Below are 20,203 nucleotides of genomic sequence, written 5' to 3'. Positions count from 1 at the left end.
AATCCTAATATAGCTACAATATAAATTATAATTATATTATAGCTATTTTAGGATTAATATTTATTTTACAGGCAACTTTGTAATTATTTTAACCAGGTACAATAGCTATTAAATAGTTAAGAACTATTTAATAGTTACCTAGTTAAAATAATAACAAATTTACCTGTAAAATAAATCCTAACCTAAGTTATAATTAAACCTAACACTACCCTATCAATAAAATAATTAAATAAACTACCAACAATTACCTACAATTAACCTAACACTACACTATCAATAAATTAATTAAACACAATTCCTACAAATAAATACAATTACATAAACTAGCTAAAGTACAAAAAATAAAAAAGAACTAAGTTACAGAAAATAAAAAAATATTTACAAACATAAGAAAAATATTACAACAATTTTAAACTAATTACACCTACTCTAAGCCCCCTAATAAAATAACAAAGCCCCCCAAAATAAAAAATTCCCTACCCTATTCTAAATTAAAAAAGTTACAAGCTCTTTTACCTTACCAGCCCTGAACAGGGCCCTTTGCGGGGCATGCCCCAAGAAGTTCAGCTCTTTTGCCTGTAAAAAAAAACATACAATACCCCCCCCCCAACATTACAACCCACCACCCACATACCCCTAATCTAACCCAAACCCCCCTTAAATAAACCTAACACTAATCCCCTGAAGATCTTCCTACCTTGTCTTCACCATCCAGGTATCACCGATCCGTCCTGGCTCCAAGATCTTCATCCAACCCAAGCGGGGGTTGGCGATCCATAATCCGGTGCTCCAAAGTCTTCCTCCTATCCGGCAAGAAGAGGACATCCGGACCGGCAAACATCTTCTCCAAGCGGCATCTTCGATCTTCTTCCATCCGGTGCGGAGCGGGTCCATCTTGAAGCAGGCGACGCGGATCCATCCTCTTCTTCCGATGTCTCCCGACTAATGACGGTTCCTTTAAGGGACGTCATCCAAGATGGCGTCCCTCGAATTCCGATTGGCTGATAGGATTCTATCAGCCAATCGGAATTAAGGTAGGAATTTTCTGATTGGCTGATGGAATCAGCCAATCAGAATCAAGTTCAATCCGATTGGCTGATCCAATCAGCCTATCAGATTGAGCTCGCATTCTATTGGCTGTTCCGATCAGCCAATAGAATGCGAGCTCAATCTGATTGGCTGATGGGATCGGCCAATCGGATTGAACTTGATTCTGATTGGCTGATTCCATCAGCCAATCAGAAAATTCCTACCTTAATTCCGATTGGCTGATAGAATCCTATCAGCCAATCGGAATTCGAGGGACGCCATCTTGGATGACGTCCCTTAAAGGAACCGTCATTAGTCGGGAGACATCGGAAGAAGAGGATGGATCCGCGTCGCCTGCTTCAAGATGGACCCGCTCCGCACCGGATGGAAGAAGATCGAAGATGCCGCTTGGAGAAGATGTTTGCCGGTCCGGATGTCCTCTTCTTGCCGGATAGGAGGAAGACTTTGGAGCACCGGATTATGGATCGCCAACCCCCGCTTGGGTTGGATGAAGATCTTGGAGCCAAGACGGATCGGTGATACCTGGATGGTGAAGACAAGGTAGGAAGATCTTCAGGGGATTAGTGTTAGGTTTATTTAAGGGGGGTTTGGGTTAGATTAGGGGTATGTGGGTGGTGGGTTGTAATGTTGGGGGGGGGGGGTATTGTATTTATTCTTTTACAGGCAAAAGAGCTGAAATTCTTGGGGCATGCCCCGCAAAGGGCCCTGTTCAGGGCTGGTAAGGTAAAAGAGCTTGTAACCTTTTTAATTTAGAATAGGGTAGGGAATTTTTTATTTTGGGGGGCTTTGTTATTTTATTAGGGGGCTTAGAGTAGGTGTAATTAGTTTAAAATTGTTGTAATATTTTTCTTATGTTTGTAAATATTTTTTTATTTTCTGTAACTTAGTTCTTTTTTATTTTTTGTACTTTAGCTAGTTTATTTAATTGTATTTATTTGTAGCAATTGTGTTTAATTAATTTATTGATAGTGTAGTGTTAGGTTAATTGTAGGTAGTTTATTTAATTATTTTATTGATAGTGTAGTGTTAGGTTTAATTGTAGGTAATTGTAGGTAGTTTATTTAATTAATTTATTGATAGGGTAGTGTTAGGTTTAATTATAACTTAGGTTAGGATTTATTTTACAGGTAAATTTGTTATTATTTTAACTAGGTAACAATTAAATAGTTATTAACTATTTAATAGCTATTGTACCTGGTTAAAATAATTACAAAGTTACCTGTAAAATAAATATTAATCCTAAAATAGCTACAATATAATTCTAATTTATATTGTAGCTATATTAGGATTTATTTTACAGGTAAGTATTTAGCTTTAAATAGGAATAAGTTATTTAATAAGAGTTAATTTATATCGTTAGATAAAAATTATATTTAACTTAGGGGGGTGTTAGTGTTAGGGTTAGACTTAGCTTTAGGGGTTAATCCATTTATTAGAATAGCGGTGAGCTCCGATCGGAAGTTTAGGGGTTAATAATTGAAGGTAGGTGTCGGCGATGTTAGGGAGGGCAGATTAGGGGTTAATACTATTTATGATAGGGTTAGTGAGGCGGATTAGGGGTTAATAACTTTATTATAGTAGCGCTCAGGTCCGCTCGGCAGATTAGGGGTTAATAAGTGTAGGTAGGTGTCGGCGACGTTGTGGGGGGCAGATTAGGGGTTAATAAATATAACATAGGGGTCGGCGATGTTAGGGCAGCAGATTAGGGGTACATAGGGATAACGTAGGTGGCGGCGTTTTACGGAGCGGCAGATTAGGGGTTAATAATATAATGCAGGGGTCAGCGATAGCGGGGGCGGCAGATTAGGGGTTAATAAGTGTAAGGTTAGGGGTGTTTAGACTCGGGGTACATGTTAGAGTGTTAGGTGCAGACGTAGGAAGTGTTTCCCCATAGGAAACAATGGGGCTGCGTTAGGAGCTGAACGCTGCTTTTTTGCAGGTGTTAGGTTTTTTTTCAGCTCAAACAGCCCCATTGTTTCCTATGGGAGAATCGTGCACGAGCACGTTTTTGATGCCGGCCGCGTCCGTAAGCAGCTCTGGTATCGAGAGTTGCATTTGCGGTAAAAATGCTCTACGCTCCTTTTTTGGAGCCTAACGCAGCATTTGTTTGAACTCTCGATACCAGAGTTAAATTTATGGTGCGGCCAGAAAAAAAACCGCGGAGCGTTAACAGCCCTTTTACCGCCGAACTCTAAATCTAGGCCTAAATTTGCTTTGTTTCTTTGTTCCCTTGGTGGTATTTTTGAAAAGATAAACCTAGGTAGACTCAAACTGATTTCTAAACCATTGAAAACCACCTCTTAGCTCAGAGCATTTTGAAAGTTTTTTACAGTTAGACAGTACTAGTTCATGTGTGTTATATAGATAACATTGTGCTCATTCCCGTGGACTTATTTAGGAGTCTACACTGATTGGCTAAACTGCATGTCTGTCAAAAGCACTGAGATTAGGGGCAGTCTGCAGAGGATTAGATACAAGGGGGCCCATTTAACAAGCTCTGTACGGAGCTTGTGGGCCTGTGTTTCTGGCGAGTCTTCAGACTCGCCAGAAACACCAGTTATGAAGTAGCGGTCTAAAGACCGCTGCTTCATAACCTGTCCGCCTGCTCTGAGCAGACGGACAGACATCGCTGCAATTCAACCCGATCGAGTACGATCGGGTTGATTGACACCTTCCTTTTGGCCGCCGCGAATCAGCAGGGGGCGGCGTTGCACCAGCAGCTCTTGTGAGCTGCTGGTGCAATGTTAAATGCGGAGAGCGTATTGCTCTCCGCATTTAGCAGATCAAGTCCACAAGACCTTTGATAAATAGGAGCCAAGGTAATCACAGAAGTAAAATATATATTAAAGGGACAGTCTACACCATTTTTATTGTTTTAAAAGATAGATAATCCCTTTATTACCCATTCCCTAGTTTTGCATAACCAACACAGTTATATAAATACACTTTTTACCTCTGTGATTATCTTGTATCTAAGGCTTTGCAAACTGCTCCCTTATTTCAGTTCTTTTGGCAGACATGCATTTTAGCCTATCAGTGCTGGCTCATAGGGACTCCATTTGCATGAGCACAGTGTTATCTATATGACACACGTGAACTAACGCCCTCTAGTGGTGAAAAACTGTCAAAATGCCCTGAGAGAAGAGGCGGCCTTCAAGGGCTTAGAAATTAGCATATGAACCTCCTAGGTTTAGTTTTCCACTAAGAATACCAAGAGAACAAAGCAAAATTTAGGACAAAAGTAAATTGGAAAATTGTTTAAAATTAGATGCCCGGGGGGCTAAATCAACCAGGGCCCAGCTATTGCTATCCTATGAGAATGTATGTGGGTGCGCATGACGTGGGGACAGTGGATGCCCGGGGGGCTAAATCAACCAGGGCCCAGCTATTGCTATCCTATGAGATTGTATGTGGGTGCGCATGACGTGGGGACAGTGGAGGCTCCACCACGTGATTGATACTCACACAGACTACACAGTGCAGTGTGCACTACAACGTGACCACTGTGAACCAGCATATGCCTTTCTCCCTTCAATACATCTTCTTTAGGCACCTATCATAACTACTGTTGTATTTTTTAAGTATTTTTAAAGGCCAGTTTGTATATTCATTACATATTTATCCAAGCAGATATTATATATATATGTGTGTGTGTGTGACCAGAGTGAATGCTAGCCCTGGTGAACATCTACTTAAAAAGACATTATTTGTAAAAATTTTTTACACCCATGCCCCAAAAATAGTATGTCTAAAAAAAGACCTTAAACCTGGGGTGGGGGTGGGGGGGTCCAGCAGAATTTTGAGTGCCTAGGGCAGCACAAAACCTAAATACGCCCCTGGTTTGGCGTTATGAGTGAAAAAGCAGCGTTATGGCCCATAACACTTCATTTTCCCTAACACTGCTATTACAAGTCTTGTCGATATAGGTGTACCGCACACCTTTTAGCCTGTCACACAACGTCAGTACCACACTTTTAAAAAAGTCCTTTTAAAATGGGACTCCCATAGCCCTGGTATTATGAGTTTGCCTGAGAGGCCAAAAAGTGAGCGGTACAACCTATACCGACAAGATCCGTACCGCCATCTAAAGTCAGTAGTTATGAGTTTTACGTTACAAAGCTGTACCATAAAACTCATAACTAAAGTGATAAAAAGGACACTAACACCCATAAACTACCTATTAACCCCTAAACTGAGGCCCTCCCACATTGCAGATACTATAATAAATGTATTAACCCCTAATCTGCCGCTCCCAACATTGCTGCACTATTAAAATGTATTAATCCCTATTCCGCCGCTCCCCAACATCGTCGCCACTATAATAAACCTATTAACCCCTAAACTGCCGCCCTCCCGCATCGCAAACACTATTTAAATATTATTAACCCCTAATCTGCAGTCCGCCCACACCGCCGCTATAATAAACCTATTAATCCTTAAACCGCAATCCCCCCCACATCGAAATATACTAAAATAAACTATTAACCCTAAACCTAATGACCCCCTAACTTTATATTAAAATTACTGTTTCCCTATCTTAAATTAAATTAAAACTTACCTGTCAAATTAAATAAATTAATTTTAAACTAACAATTAAACTAAGATAATTATTAAACTACAATTAAACTAACTACCAATTAAATTAAACTAAACTACACATTAAAAAAAAAATCCTAACATTACTCTAAAAATTACAAAAAGTATCTAATTACCAAAAAAAAAAAACGAAATTACAAAAAACAAACAAACACTAAATTACGAAAAATAAGAAACAAATTATCAAAAATAAAAAAGAATTACACCTAATCTAATAGCCCTATCAAAATTAAAAAGCACCCCCAAAATAAAAAAAAAACCTAGCCTGCAATAATCTACCAATGGCCCTTAAAAGGGCCTTTTGTGGGGAATTGCCACAAAGATAACAGCTATTTTACCTGTAAAAAAAATACAAACACCCCCCTACAGTAAAACCCACCACCCCTACAACCCCCCCAAATAAAATAACTATCTAAAAAAAACTAAGCTCCCCATTGCCCTGAAAAGGGCATTTGTATGAGCATTGCCCTTAAAAGGGCATTTAACTCTTTTGCATGCCCAGACCCTAAACTAAAAATAAAACCCACCCAAAAACCCTTAAAAATATCTAACACTGACCCCTGACGATCCACTTAAAGTTCTTGAAGTCCCGCTTGAAGGATCCAACCAGCTGACGAAATCATCATCCATGCGGCAAGAAGTCTTCATCCAGACGGCCTCTTCTATCTTCATCCAGCCGGCGAAGTCCAGCGGGTCCATCCTGAAAACATCTGGCTCAGAGCTTCCTCTTCATACAGTCTCCGCCATACACTGGAACTTTAATGCAAGTGACGTCATCCAAGAAGGCATCCCTTGCATTCCTATTGGCTGAAAGATTTCAATCAGCCAATAGGATTAGGGCTGCTAAAATCCTATTGGTTGTTCCAATCAGCCAATAGGATTGAGCTATCACCGTATTGGCTGTTCCAATCAGCCAAAAGGATTGAGCTCTCATTCTATTGGCTGATTGGAGCAGCCAATAGGATGAGAGCTCAATCCTGTTGGCTGATTGGAACAGCCAATAGGATTTTAGCAGCTCTAATCCTATTAGCTGATTGAAATCTTTCAGCCAATAGGAATGCAAGGGACGCCATCTTGGATGACGTCACTTGCATTGAAGTTCCAGTGTACGGCGGAGACTGTATGAAGAAGATGCTCCGCGCCGGATGTCTTCAGGATGGACCCGCTCCGCGCCAGATGGATGAAGATAGAAGATGCCGTCTGAATGAAGACTTCTTGCCGTCTGGATGAGGACTTCGTCGGCTGGATGAAGATAGAAGAGGACGCCTGGATGAAGACTTCTTGCCGCATGGATGATGACTTTGCCGGCTGGATCGATCCTTCAAGCGGGACTTCAAGAACTGTAAGTGGATCTTCGGGGGTTAGTGTTAGGTTTTTTAAGGGTTTTTTGGGTGGGTTTTATTTTTAGTTTAGGGTCTGGGCATGTAAAAGAGCTAAATGCCCTTTTAAGGGCAGGGCCCATACAAATGCCTTTTTCAGGGCAATGGTTAGTTTAGTTTTTTTTTATAGTTATCTTATTTGGGTGGGTGGGTTGGTTGTGGTGGTGGTGGGTTTTACTGTTGGGGGGGTGTTTGTAATTTTTTTACAGGTAAAAAAACTGTTCTCTTTGGGGCAATGCCCCACAAAAGGCCATTTTAAGGGCCATTGGTAGTTTATTGTAGGCTAGGGTTTTTTTTATTTTGGGGGTGCTTTTTTATTTTGATAGAGCTATTAGATTAGGTGTAATTCATTTTTTTGTTTGTTTGTTTTATTTTTAAACTTGGTTTTTATTAGTTTTCAAATATAAAATTTACAATATACCAATGACTTTTCATATTAATGTACAGGTAAAGAGCTACATTGTTACATTGGGATTAGAGTTCTTCTTTGTCTGGAAACCATATCGGATAAGGTGGTTAAGTCCAGGTATAGAGTTCAAAGAATATGAGATCTATTCTTATGGGTATGCATACAGATGTCTGATAAATATAACCATACCAATAACAATTACAACAAAAATAACAAAAATAACAGCATAAGTATAGTGAGCAGATACATACAGGTTCAGTTTCCTATTCATTTAGGTCTACATGTATTAACATATTGTGTTGTAGGTTACAGTCTTGTTCCTCAATTATGAATGTGTGGCGATGGGATTGTCAGGAGTAGTACTATGGAGGCCTCTCACAAATTCCCAATAGAACTTGACGTCTAAGAATAACGGTAGTTTATTACGAATATAATAGCCATATTGCTCTAAAGGGAGAGTGTCATCCATTTTTTGTGTCCACTGTTGGCGAGTGGGTGCCAGCGGCGACTTCCAGTTTTGCGCTATAAGTATTTTGGCACTGTTTAAGCAAATTTGTAGTGCGTATTCTACATTTGCAGTTTGTGCTTTTATTTAAAAGAGCTATCTCAAGTGTTAAACTAAAGCCTGGTTCAAGTAATGACCTTAGTGTTAGTTCAATTTCTTTCCAAAAATGGAAGATTTTGGGGCATTGCCACCACATATGTAACGCAGTGCCGCTAGCTCCGCATCCTCTCCAGCAAAGTGGAGACGAGGAGGGGTATATTTTATGTAGTCTAGTCAGCGTTAGGTACCAGCGTAAGAGTACTTTGAAGTTTAGTTCTAATAATCTTGAGGATGTGGAGGATTTACAAGTGTTATTGTAAATTTTTTCCCATTCCCCATCTTCTAGGTGTATACCTAATTCGTTATGCCATTGTGTTGTGTAGGATGGTAGCTGGGGTTGGCTGGCAGCTTCAAGTATTGTTTTTTATAAGGAGAGAGATCCCCTAGGTGGGATGGCTGTCAGACAGAGGTGTTCAAAGGGGGTGGGAGCCCTCGTAAGGTTGTGTTTAGAGTGGTTATTATGCAGGAAGTGGTGCAACTGGGAATGTTTAAGCCAAGAAGTGAAGGTACCATCCAGTATGTCCTGCATATCGGTCCTTGGCCTTAATTTTCCTTTATCTAAGAACTTTATGATGGGTATGGTGTAGGGTATTTCCCATGTTACTACTGGTTTTCCTATCGTCGCATATCCTTCCGTGAATTTCATGTTTGGGGATATTGGGGTTAGGGGGGACTGTGGCGTGGAAAGTTTAGTCCCATACGTGGAATATATGGTTATATAGGGGTGATTTTTGGCATATCGGTGGTCTTAGCTTGGCGGGAATCCAGCAGATTGTCCCTGGGTTGGGGGCCTTTAATATTTGCGGGTCTAGCGAGACCCATGCTTTAGCCTCACTCTTGCTATGCCAATCTAATATGTGTTGTAGTACTATTGCTCGGTAGTAAATTTCTAGCTTTGGGACACCTAGTCCTCCCTTTCTCAAAGGTCTGTATATGGTTGCTGCACTCACACTGGGGCGGGTCTTTCCCCATATAAAGGTGTTGATGAGCCTTTGAAGTTTGGTTTGGAAGATGTAAAGTATTTTAGGTAGTGTGGTCATCTTTATTGCTTGAATCCTCCCCCACCAGGAAAGCGGTTTGTCTTGCCATGTGCGTAGGAGATGTTGAATAGACGTGAATAAAGGTTTATAGTTATTATAAAAAATTGTGGGATGGTGGGGGTTAACAGAACACCAAGGTATTTCAGTGAGGTTTGGAGTTTTTATGGGCATATAGTCTGTAGGTGTTGAAATTCATGTTGAGGGAGGGAAATATTTAGAATTTCGGATTTCTGTTTATTAATTAAGAAATTTGATATTTTGCCAAAGGTGTCGAATTCCGCTAAAAGTGATGGTATTGATTTTTTAGGAGAGGAAAGGGTGAGCAAGACGTCATCAGCGAACATTGATATTTTGTAGTTATTAGGACCAATGGGTACTCCAATAATGTTGGGATTAGCTCTAATATGGGACGCCAGGGATTCCATTGTTAAGACAAATAGTATAGGGGATAGTGGACATCCCTGTAACGTTCCATTTGATATAGGGAAGCTTGTTGATAGTACTCCATTTGTTCGTTCAGACTTTAGCTGTGGGTTCAGAATATAAGTGGAACACCCTTTTAATCATTGTGTCCCCTAGGCCAAAATAATATAGAGTTCTATGTAAAAACATCCAATTTAACCTGTCAAAGGCTTTTTCCGCATCAGTGGAGACCAGGACAACGGGTATATTCTTAGCATTAGCTTGTTCTACTAAGCGTAGGGCTCTAATGGTGTTGTCTCTGGTCTCCCTGAGCGGCACAAACCCTGCTTGATCGGTGTGTACTATTGTGTCATTTTTATTTTTTATAATTTGTTTCTTATTTTTTTGTAATTTAGTGTTTGTTTTTTTATGTAATTTAGTTATTTTTATTTTTAGTAATTTAAGTGTTGTTTTTTTTTGTAATGTTAGGTTTTAGTGTAAGGCTGGTTAGGTTTTGTTTCACAGGAAAGTTTGTATTTATTTTAACTAGCTAGTTAGTAAATAGTTAATAACTATTTACTAACTAGTTTACCTAGTTAAAATAAATACAAACTTACCTGTGAAATAAAAATAAAACCTAAGCAAGCTTCAGTATTAGTTATATTGTAGCTAGCTTAGGTAGTGATATTAGTTATATTGTAGCTAGCTTAGATTAGTTATATTGTAGCTAGCTTAGGTTTTATTTCACAGGTAAGTATGTATTTAGTTTAAAATAGGTATTGTTTAGTTATTAATTGTAACTTTAGTTTAGCTGTATTTTAATTATGTTAAAGTTAGGGTTACATTAGGGTTAGGGTTACGTTAGGGTTAGGTTTAGGGGTTAATGGATTTATTTAGTGGTAGTGATGTAGGAGGCCTGAGGTTTAGGGGTTAACTTTAGAGGCAGATTAGGGGTTAATAGTTTTATGTAGGTGGCGGCGATGTCGGGGGCGGCAGATTAGGGGTTAATAATTGTATGTAGGTGGCGGCGATGTTGGGGGCAGCAGATTAGGGGTGTTTAGACTCGGGTTTATGTTAGGGTGTTAGGTTTAAACATAACTTTTTAATTCCCCATAGACATCAATGGGGCTGCATTATGGAGCTTTTCATTCCACGATCGCAGGTGTTAGGCTTTTTTTTGCCAGCTCTCCCCATTGCTGTCTATGGGGAAATTGTGCACAAGCACTTCAAAGCAGTGCTTGTTTTCAGTGCGGTATGGAGCTCAACACAACCATTTCGCTCCGCACAAGCCTGCTTTTTTAAAACTCGTAATACCAGCACTATAGTGAGGTGAAATAACGTTGCTTTTGTGGCGGTCGTTAAAATCCCTATATCGCTCAAAACTCGTAATCTAGCTGTGTCTGAATTATGAAAGAAAAATGTTGGGTTTTAAGAAACATTGGTGTCATTATAAAGGCGCATTTTAGTGAAAAATGGCATGTTGTAAATTGTTAGAGCATGTCATTTTTGCATTACCCACACTGGAATGTTATGTGTTTAATTCCTAGGTTAAACACATAGATAAAGTCCTACTTGGGGACCTCCGAGAACTTCTTGTTCTAAGCAGGAAACAGACAGTAAGCCAGGTGGCAAAGTCAATCGCACAACCCCATCAATGACAGTCTGTGTTCAGCAAGCATTAGAGCTGCTTTGCTATTCTACTTTACCTATGTGTTTAACCTCTTTGCAGGGGTTAAACACATAGAGTTCCAACGTAAGTAGTATAAAAAGTACACGCTCCAGCCCCAAGTGTCCATAAAAACATTTAAGTGAGCTAAAATTACATTTGTTTAGGTGAAAAAGAAAGCTTGAATTCTGATCAGAAGCATAGAAAAGACTTATGTTGTTTTAGGGTGTTTTTATAGTTTGAAATGACCCAATTGTGATCCTGTTTTGCTACAGGTGTACTGTTCCTTCAGTATGGCGATGAAACAAGGCGAGTGCACATCACGCATGAAATTAGCAGCATGGACACACTACATGCACTAATAGTGCACATGTTCCAGCAGAAACTCACCATGGGAATGCTAAAGTCACATAGCGCTGCTATACTGATCAAGGATGAGTCCCGCAATGTCTTCTATGAGCTGGAGGATGTCAGGTAGGTGGTGCGACCTACACAGACCCCAGGGTAGCATGGGCAGCAAAGTGAAAATAATGTGCATGGGACAAGGAGCAGAGTGTTCTTGGTATATACATAGAGAAGGTAATAACAGGCAGGACAAACGGCCATATTACAGCAAGTGTTGGTTAAAGGGATATTCCAGCCAAAATAGGAAACCACACAAGTGCATTTCGGTATTGAACAGAAGCATTTTTGTAATATACACGCAATAGCAAAAAGGCTTCTTATAAAAGCTATAGCTGTTTCAAAAGTGTATTTAAGTATGCAGTGTGCACTAGCATTTTAAACACAACACTTGTTTGGAGAGCCTAAGGTGCTTGTACCATCTGGTAATGACTCAATTTGTTTATTGCTGATATGATACAATCCCCACTGATGATTTAAGCAACTGCATTATTTAAAATGTGGGTGCAGTGAGAATATCTAGCTATGCTTCACATGCACATGCAGAGAAACAAGTTTATACTAAAACGGTGATAATTCTTAATAGAAGCATTTTTTGCCAATACATGTATATTGAAAATATGTTTCTATTCAAAAATACAATAAATCTATGTGCATTTATATTTTGACTGGAATGTCCCTTTAAGGAGAGGTTGACTGCTCACAACGATTTTATGGCTTTATTTAGTTCTGTTGAAGCTTAAAGGGACATAAAAACCCAACATATTTATTTCATGATTCAGACAGAGAACACATTTTTCAAAAAGTTTCAAATTTACTTCTATTACCAAATTTGCTTTGTTATCATGTTATTCTTTGTTGAACAGATATCTAGACATGTCTGGAGCACTAACATGACAGGACATAGAGCTGCCATCTAGTGCTCGTGCTAATGTATAACATTGTTCCAAAACTGCTGCAGACAATTCCTGCATTTCAACAAATGATAACAAGAAAACAAAGACATTTTGATAATAGAAGTAAATTGGAAAGTTATTTAAAACTGTATGTTCTATCTGAATCATGAAAGAAAAAAAAATTGGGTTTTATGTCCCTTTAACTTAAAACTACATTCTCTGTGGGGGCTTTCATTTGAGCAAAATTCACCCTGAACTGATACACCATAGCCATAGAGAAATGGGATTCAGGAGGGACAGGACTGGATGCGGGGGACAGAACAAATAAAGAAGAGGGTTGACAAATGGATATGAGTGACAGAGATTAAAGGGACAGTATACTGTAAAATAGTTTCTTTAATGTGTTTCAAATAACTTTTTTTTACCAGCTGCAGAGTATAAAAATCTATGAGAATTAGTTTAAGGTTTATTTGTGTATATGAATTAGCTTATTGTGTGTCTTGAAGCCACAACCTAATAAAATGGGTTGAGCTTGTAGTTATAATCAGATCTCATTACTTTATCACATTGTGTACACAAAGATGCTTCTTTGTCTTATATCTGTCTGTAAACCACAGACCAATACTTGGAGAGAACAATGGAAGATTAACATTTTATTACCTTATCTCTTCTATACCCCACTGGGAGTGTAATTTCTTCTGGTGGCTGTGTTTACACAGCTTATCTATAGCTTGGAGCAAGGCCAAAAACTTTCAGAATAGGTGGGGATACCACAGGCTAAATGCCAACATAAGGGTAAGGGAAATACGTGTAAACAATTTAATACACTCTAAAAGGTAAAGTGGATCATTGGAAACAAATTAAAGGGAAGGATATTTTTTAAGAAACTGTCCCTTTAAGGCCCATTGCGACAGAGAATCATAGAGCAGCATAAATGATCAAACAGAGTGAACGAGATAGGAGGATGCTCAGGTTGATAAAGAAAATGAGGTAAAGGGTATTTGCTAGAGAATGTGGCACAGAGGAAGAGAGAATGAATTGAGCATGATAGTGACAGAATGAAGCACATATTAAGTGAGGAACACTTAGGCACAACTTCTATATAAATTCCTCCTGTTACTTTGTGCACCAGCCTAGCATAAGATTATGCATTTTAAAGGGACATTCCAGCCAAATCTGGAATCCACATGGATATATTTCAGTTTTAAGTAGAAGCATTTTTGTAATGTACATGCATTAGCAATACTGCTTCTACTAAAAGCTATAGCTATTTCAAAAGTGTATTTAAGTATGCACTGTGCACTAGCATTTTAAACACAGCACTTGCTCAGAGAACCAAAGGTGCTTGTACCATCTGGTAATTTGTTAATTGCTGACACAGTTCAAGCCCCACTGGTGCTCTGAGCAGGTGCAGTATTTAAAATGCTGGTGCACTAAGAATATCTAGCTATGCTTCACATGCACGTGCAGAGAAAAATGTTAACAGTACAACAGTTATAACTTTTACTAGAAGCATGTATAATGCATGTATATTGCAAATATGTTTCTATACAAAGATGTCATTCATTTATGTGCATTTAAATTTTCCCTTTAACACATGGAAATGTTTAATAGGAAGCCTGTGTATTTACATATGCAAACATTGCTCTTTTGAGTTCATTTCTTGTCCTACAGTTATGCTATCAGCAACATCTTACTATCCTCAAAATTAAAAGCTTTGCCCCATCTCCTTTGTGATTAATTGTGTTTATTTTTGTTTCTTCTTTTTCCTCAGAGACATCCAAGACAGAAGTATTATAAAGATCTACAGGAAGGAGCCCATTTATTCTTCATTTCCTGCTCCTCACATCACCAACGGGGACGTGAGAGTAAGCGGAAAAGATCGCTGGTCAGACTGCTGCCACCGGCTTTGGATGGGTCTGGGCTGGGGGCTGGAAGTAGGTGGCAGCAATTGCTCCCAGCCCAGTGTGTGTGTGCGCGTTTGTGCATGTGTGTGCTCGTGCGTGTGTGCAAAATATCAAGTTTTGTATAACACTGAGAAAAATCAGTGCTTTATGTTAGAGTAATTTGCAATATATTGTTGTTTTCTGCTTGGCACATAGTATGTTAAAGATGGTAGGATGGTATATCTGTATGTGATTAAGATAATGTGGGAAATATGGGAAGAGATAGGCGTGTGTATATGTAATGTGAAGATTGTCACTGGGAGACATCAGCTGTGTTTGAGAGTGATATGATGCTGGTACCTGTGTGATATATGGTATATTATATATGTCGGCTGGTGTGTTTATGCATGATGGATGGATTGATTGAAATGTCTGTGAATAGTGTGATGAGTATGTGTGTGAGACATTGTGCGCAGAAGAGACTGCAGTTATATCTGAGAGACATCTGTACATACAACATATTTCATTTGGCTTTGATGGGAGATATATGTGAGGATGTCAGATGGGTGGCGTTTATGTAGAAGAGAGATGGGGTACACATTACAAAATCAGCTAATTGCTTATCACAACTCATTTTTATTTCATTACCTTTTTACCAATCATCTTAATATTTAATTATATAGTTGTAATCAATGGTCTGGATTCAATAAAACTAGACCTTGAAGGGGGGGGGCGGAGCCGACCGTTGAGGAGAATGACTGTAACCTGAGTGAGCTCTTAAGGATGCCCCAGATATAACGCTAAAAACAGTGTGAAAAGCACAGATAAACCATCCAAATCATGGATGCTCTCATCTAGAGACTAGACCTCGCCCACTAAGCTACTTTGAGACTTTTCAAAAGTTTTCGACCGCACTTGTGGTCCGCGATCAGCCACAGATATCTACTACAGCCCCGGCTTCATTTGGGCCTACCACAGATCTGCTGAAAATTAGGAAAAAAAGCTGGCAATGGCTTAATCATGAACCCCGGGGATGCCACGGTCCCCCAGGAAGCCTGAGACTGTGTTTATGTGACCGGATTATCAGCTATCCTTCCAATTAACCTCAGGCTCCATCTAGGCCTATTGCGGCCTACATCTCATCCGTTCTCAATCTGAGGCATAATCAAAGGGAATCACCACCTATGCCAAGCAGCACCATGCTGAACAGGAGATTTAACTAATTCAGCCAAATCTGGAGATTCACTTACATGGAACCCATATCATAGCGCACTGTATCCTCCACTCAGTTGAGGCCTATCTAAGCCTGCCACATCCACGAGGACTTTCTGGGGCTATCCACTGCTACGACTAAGATACCATTTTTAATTTATTTTTTTTACCACAAAATTTACAGTATGCAGCTCATACATATGTCTCTCATCTGAGAGCTAAGCACAGAGACTATATGCATTAACATGTGGTAATTCAACTTCTCTTGTGCCTGGCTATCACATCTATCCTGACTACAAACCACTTAAACCGGTAGCACCATCACTTCACTCTCAGGATAGATCCAGCAATAAACACTGCTTTATCAGCTCCTTTCCTTGCTTAAAATACCTGGCGGCACACTGATACAAGAGAGCTTCAATTATACAGGCGAAGCAGCTTTCTACTGCACAGAAATGTCACAGAGGAAACAGGCAAAGCAAGATAAAGCACCTAAGACTCATCATAGCATAACTGCTTCCATGAATAAATCCTTTAAGCCACTTGAGAATTCTGATTCGAAACCAGAGTCCTTGGAACCTGCAGCAGAATTACTACAGCTCCAGCCCACAATGGAAGCCCAGGCCCCTGAATCCGTGCAAATCTCACAAGCCTTCCTTGAAACTCTCAACTCCAGGACAAGCTGGAAGATATTGAAAATAGAAGCAGATGCCAAAACATTAAGATAAGAGGTATTCCAGAGACCATCACCGCGGACAACCTCCTTGCCTACCTACAAGATCTGTTCAAAGCCCTTAAAGGCTCATCTTACTCAACTCCACTTGCTCTGGATAGATACCACAGAGCCCTGAGACCCCGGCCTAAGGAGGGCCTGCAACCAAGGGATGTAATAATAAAATTCCACGACTACCAACAAAAGGAAGATATTACGAAGCTGGCTAGGACATCTTCACTGCTGCGCTTCCAAGGATCTGCACTCTCGATTTACACTGACCTCTCGATTAGAACCCTGCAGAGAAGGAGGGAATTTGCCCCGCTCACTACCCTGTTAATAAATCACAACATCTCATACAGGTGGGGCTTCCCTTGCCACATACAACTGACATGGGAAGGTCAGAGGAAAACATGTATGGACCCAGGAGATATTGAGGTCTTCTGCAAAGACTTGAATCTTGCACCTCCAGCCAGCAACCAGCTACCTTCAACTACCACAAAACAGTTGAACAATCTTCCTTCCACAACTCCTAAACCTCAGAGAGCTACCTGGCAAACAGCAGTATCCAAGAGACAGAAAAAGAACGTAATCTCAACGACAGAAAATGGGTGAGACCAATCCACTGTTTTTGTGATGTTTGTCTCTTACCTGACTTTCAGGAGATCTCACTTTTATTCTCATAGCGCTACAAGTATTATGTTTAATAATTTTGTTGTATTACATCTTTCTTAGATGAGTAGTCTCTGTACCTTCATTGACTTACAATCTACCAAAATCTGGGGCTCCAGCGGCCCCCTGTAAGAACTTAAAGCTAACAATATGTGCCGTAACAATAGGTTATGAATCTCTTACTTTCTAACCCCCCCTTGCTATTACAAACAGGGAATTCCTGCAAATTTACCATTGTTTACAAAAGTTTTGTTTGAAAATGTTTTGTTCATTATTATTTTTGTTGTTGTTACATTGTTATTCCATTTACTGTTTTTTATCGAATCGTCTGAAATGTGTCACACTCCTTATCTTGACAACTCACTGGGGAACCCACTAACTTACCGTATAGAACATTTACACAATGACTCAAACTAAAACAGACCAGTTATTTACCACACTCACTATTAATGCCAAAGGCCTAAACTCTCCCTTTAAAAGGTCTAAAGCGTTTCATGACCTAAATCATAAGAATAGCAGCATCTTGTTTTTACAAGAAACCCATTTCAAGCAAAGCAGTGAACCTAGATATTTCTCATCTCACTACCCAAATCACTTCCATAGTAGTAATCCAAAAAAAAAAGTTAACAGAGTAAGCATACTTTTCCACAAATCAGTTCCATTTGAACTATTAAATAAGGACCAAGATGGGGAGGGCAGATATTTGGGATTACATGGCCTCCTTTATGGGGAAACCAATTACGCTAGTAAACATTTACACACCAAATACGAATCAGGCCTCGTTCTTCCAACACACAACCAACTCTATACTTATGTACTTAAAAGGCCCACTTATATTAGCAGGTGACTTCAACCTCCTGTTGGACCCAAAGATTGACAGTACTAACCAAAACTTAAAACTCCCGGGCAATACATTGCACTCTGTTTGGAACAACCTATCACTACTTACTCTCCACGACACATGGCAACATTTACATCCACAGAAACATGATTATACATTCTTCTCTAACCCAAACAAATCTTACTCCAGAATTGATTATATTATGGCAGATAATTTATCTTTATTAAGCCTGCGCTACGCCCGCATTGTCCCTATTAGTTGGTCAGACCATTCAGCTGTTAGCAGTTCCTTTTTTTTGGCCCTCAATCCCTACACATCCCCTTCAATGGATGAAACACTGTTGTCGGACCCCTAGTATCATTGGATATAGAAAAGGCACTACAGGAATACTTCACCATCAACTCCCCTGCTGTCACCTCACCATTTATTACATGGTAAGCCTATAAATGTGTTATTAGAGGCAAATTAATGAAACACAAAGCCATTAAAAATAAACAAACAAGACAGAAATATCTCACGCTCACACAAGAAATAATCAAATTAGACTACTCTCACAAAAGACACCCGATGGACTTAGAAATTAAAAAAAAAACTAAAATTGGCCAGACAACAACTTAAAGGGACATGAAATACAATTTTTTCTCTCTCATGATTTAGAAACAACATGCAATTTTAAACAACTTTCTAATTTACTTTTTTTATCTAATTTGCTACATTATCTTAATATACTTTGCTGAAAAGCATATCTAGATAGGCACAGTAGCTGCTGATAGGTTGCTGCAACGTAGAGTTTGGCTCATCCATGTGCATTGCTTTTTCTTCAACAAAGGATATCTAAAGAATGAATCAAATTAGATAATAGAAGTAAATTGGAATGTTGTTTAAAATTGTATTCTCTATCTGAATCATGAAAGATTTTTTGGGGGTTTAGTGTCCCTTTAATGACCTCCTAGATATTAAATCCCAAAATGCATCATTCCTCCTATGCCAAAAATATTTTATACACGGGAACAAGCCAGGTAGGCTATTGGCTAGAGCACTTAAGAGTAAACAATCCTTGTCATATATTCACTCACTAATAACTAGCGATGCCACAAAGACTACAAACTCCAAAAAAATAGCCAATGAGTTTCGTAATTATTACACTAAACTATATAACCTATTCCCCTTTCGATCTCCAGAGGATCACAATCAGATATGCAACAAATATCTGGAACAACTTCAACTTCCCCAAACCTACCCTGAACACTTTCAACTCCTAATCCAACCCATTACCCATCAGGAACTAGATGATACTATAAAGTCCCTTAAACAAGGGAAAATCCCTGGACCGGACGACTTCAGTAACTTCTATTATAAAACATTCAAAGAAACTCTCTCACCCCATCTCTTAAATCTCTTTAACTTCATAGGTCCAGAGCAACCATTCCCACCAAGTATGCTAGAAGCACTTATCACAGTCCTGCCCAAACCGGGCAAACCGACAGACTCCCCATCCAACTTTAGACCCATCTCCTTACTAAATGTGGACCTCAAAATTGATTCCAAGATCCTAGCCAATCGACTTAACCTATTACTCCTCTACTTAATCCACAGTGACCAAACAGGGTTTGTACCGCAAAGAGAAGTCAAGGACAATATGTTAAAAGCATTACATTTACTCCATTATTCTCACCAACGGAAAACCCTGACTATTTTCATTTCCACAGACGCCGAGAAGGTGTTTAACTGTGTTAGATTGGACGTTTCTGACATGCACCCTTCACAAATTTGGCCTCCCCAAAGAATTCATATCCAAAATCACTGCCTTATATACTATCCCCTTGGCTAAAATTAAGGTGAATGGCCTACTGTCTGATTCTTTCCCAATTCAAAACGGGACCCACCAGGGCTGCCCTCTTTCACCCTTACTATTTGTTTTCTCTATGGAGGTCCTTGCCACCATCCTACGCACATCAAACCCAGTAGAAGGCATTAAAATCAAAACCTCAGAATATAAGTTGGCTCTGTTCGCCGACAATCTCCTCATGATGCTTACAAACCATGTAAGCTCCCTGGCAGCAGCCCAATCAATTCTTAGAGTATGGCACTGTATTCAATTTCTCCATCAACTTTGAGAAATTGGATATCCTCCCCGGTGAATATCACACCGACAGATCTAATATCCCTCCAACTTATAGCCCCATTCACGCTAAGGACCCATTCCCTAAAATACATCTGTCTCCAATCCAGGCGGAGCTAATCAAATTGAGCTATGACGCCATAACTTCGAACATATTTTCGAACACTACGAATTGGTCTCCTAAATCTATATCGGGTTCCCTGACACATCCTCACGTGAAACTACTTTTTGTTTAGAGAGGAAGTGACTTCTTTGTCAGACACAGCCCTGGTGCATGAATTAAATGAATGAGTAATGCGCATGATAAGGTCAAT

The 20,203-nt window shown here is 39.5% G+C and overlaps 1 protein-coding gene across 1 annotated transcript in view; it reads left to right on the top strand.

The window, feature by feature from the left end:
- Nucleotides 1-20,203, top strand: part of SRCIN1 (SRC kinase signaling inhibitor 1) — a 412,206-nt gene that overhangs the window by 211,020 nt on the left and 180,983 nt on the right. Inside the window, exons 4-5 of the mRNA XM_053697741.1 lie at nucleotides 11,422-11,620; nucleotides 14,219-14,312. Of these exons, the coding sequence (XP_053553716.1) occupies nucleotides 11,422-11,620; nucleotides 14,219-14,312 (293 nt within the window). The remainder of the gene's footprint in view (nucleotides 1-11,421; nucleotides 11,621-14,218; nucleotides 14,313-20,203) is intronic.

This window comes from Bombina bombina, chromosome 1, assembly GCF_027579735.1.
Source record: "Bombina bombina isolate aBomBom1 chromosome 1, aBomBom1.pri, whole genome shotgun sequence".
Classification (NCBI taxonomy): Eukaryota; Metazoa; Chordata; class Amphibia; order Anura; family Bombinatoridae; genus Bombina; species Bombina bombina.
This window is presented reverse-complemented; position numbering and strand designations above follow the sequence as displayed.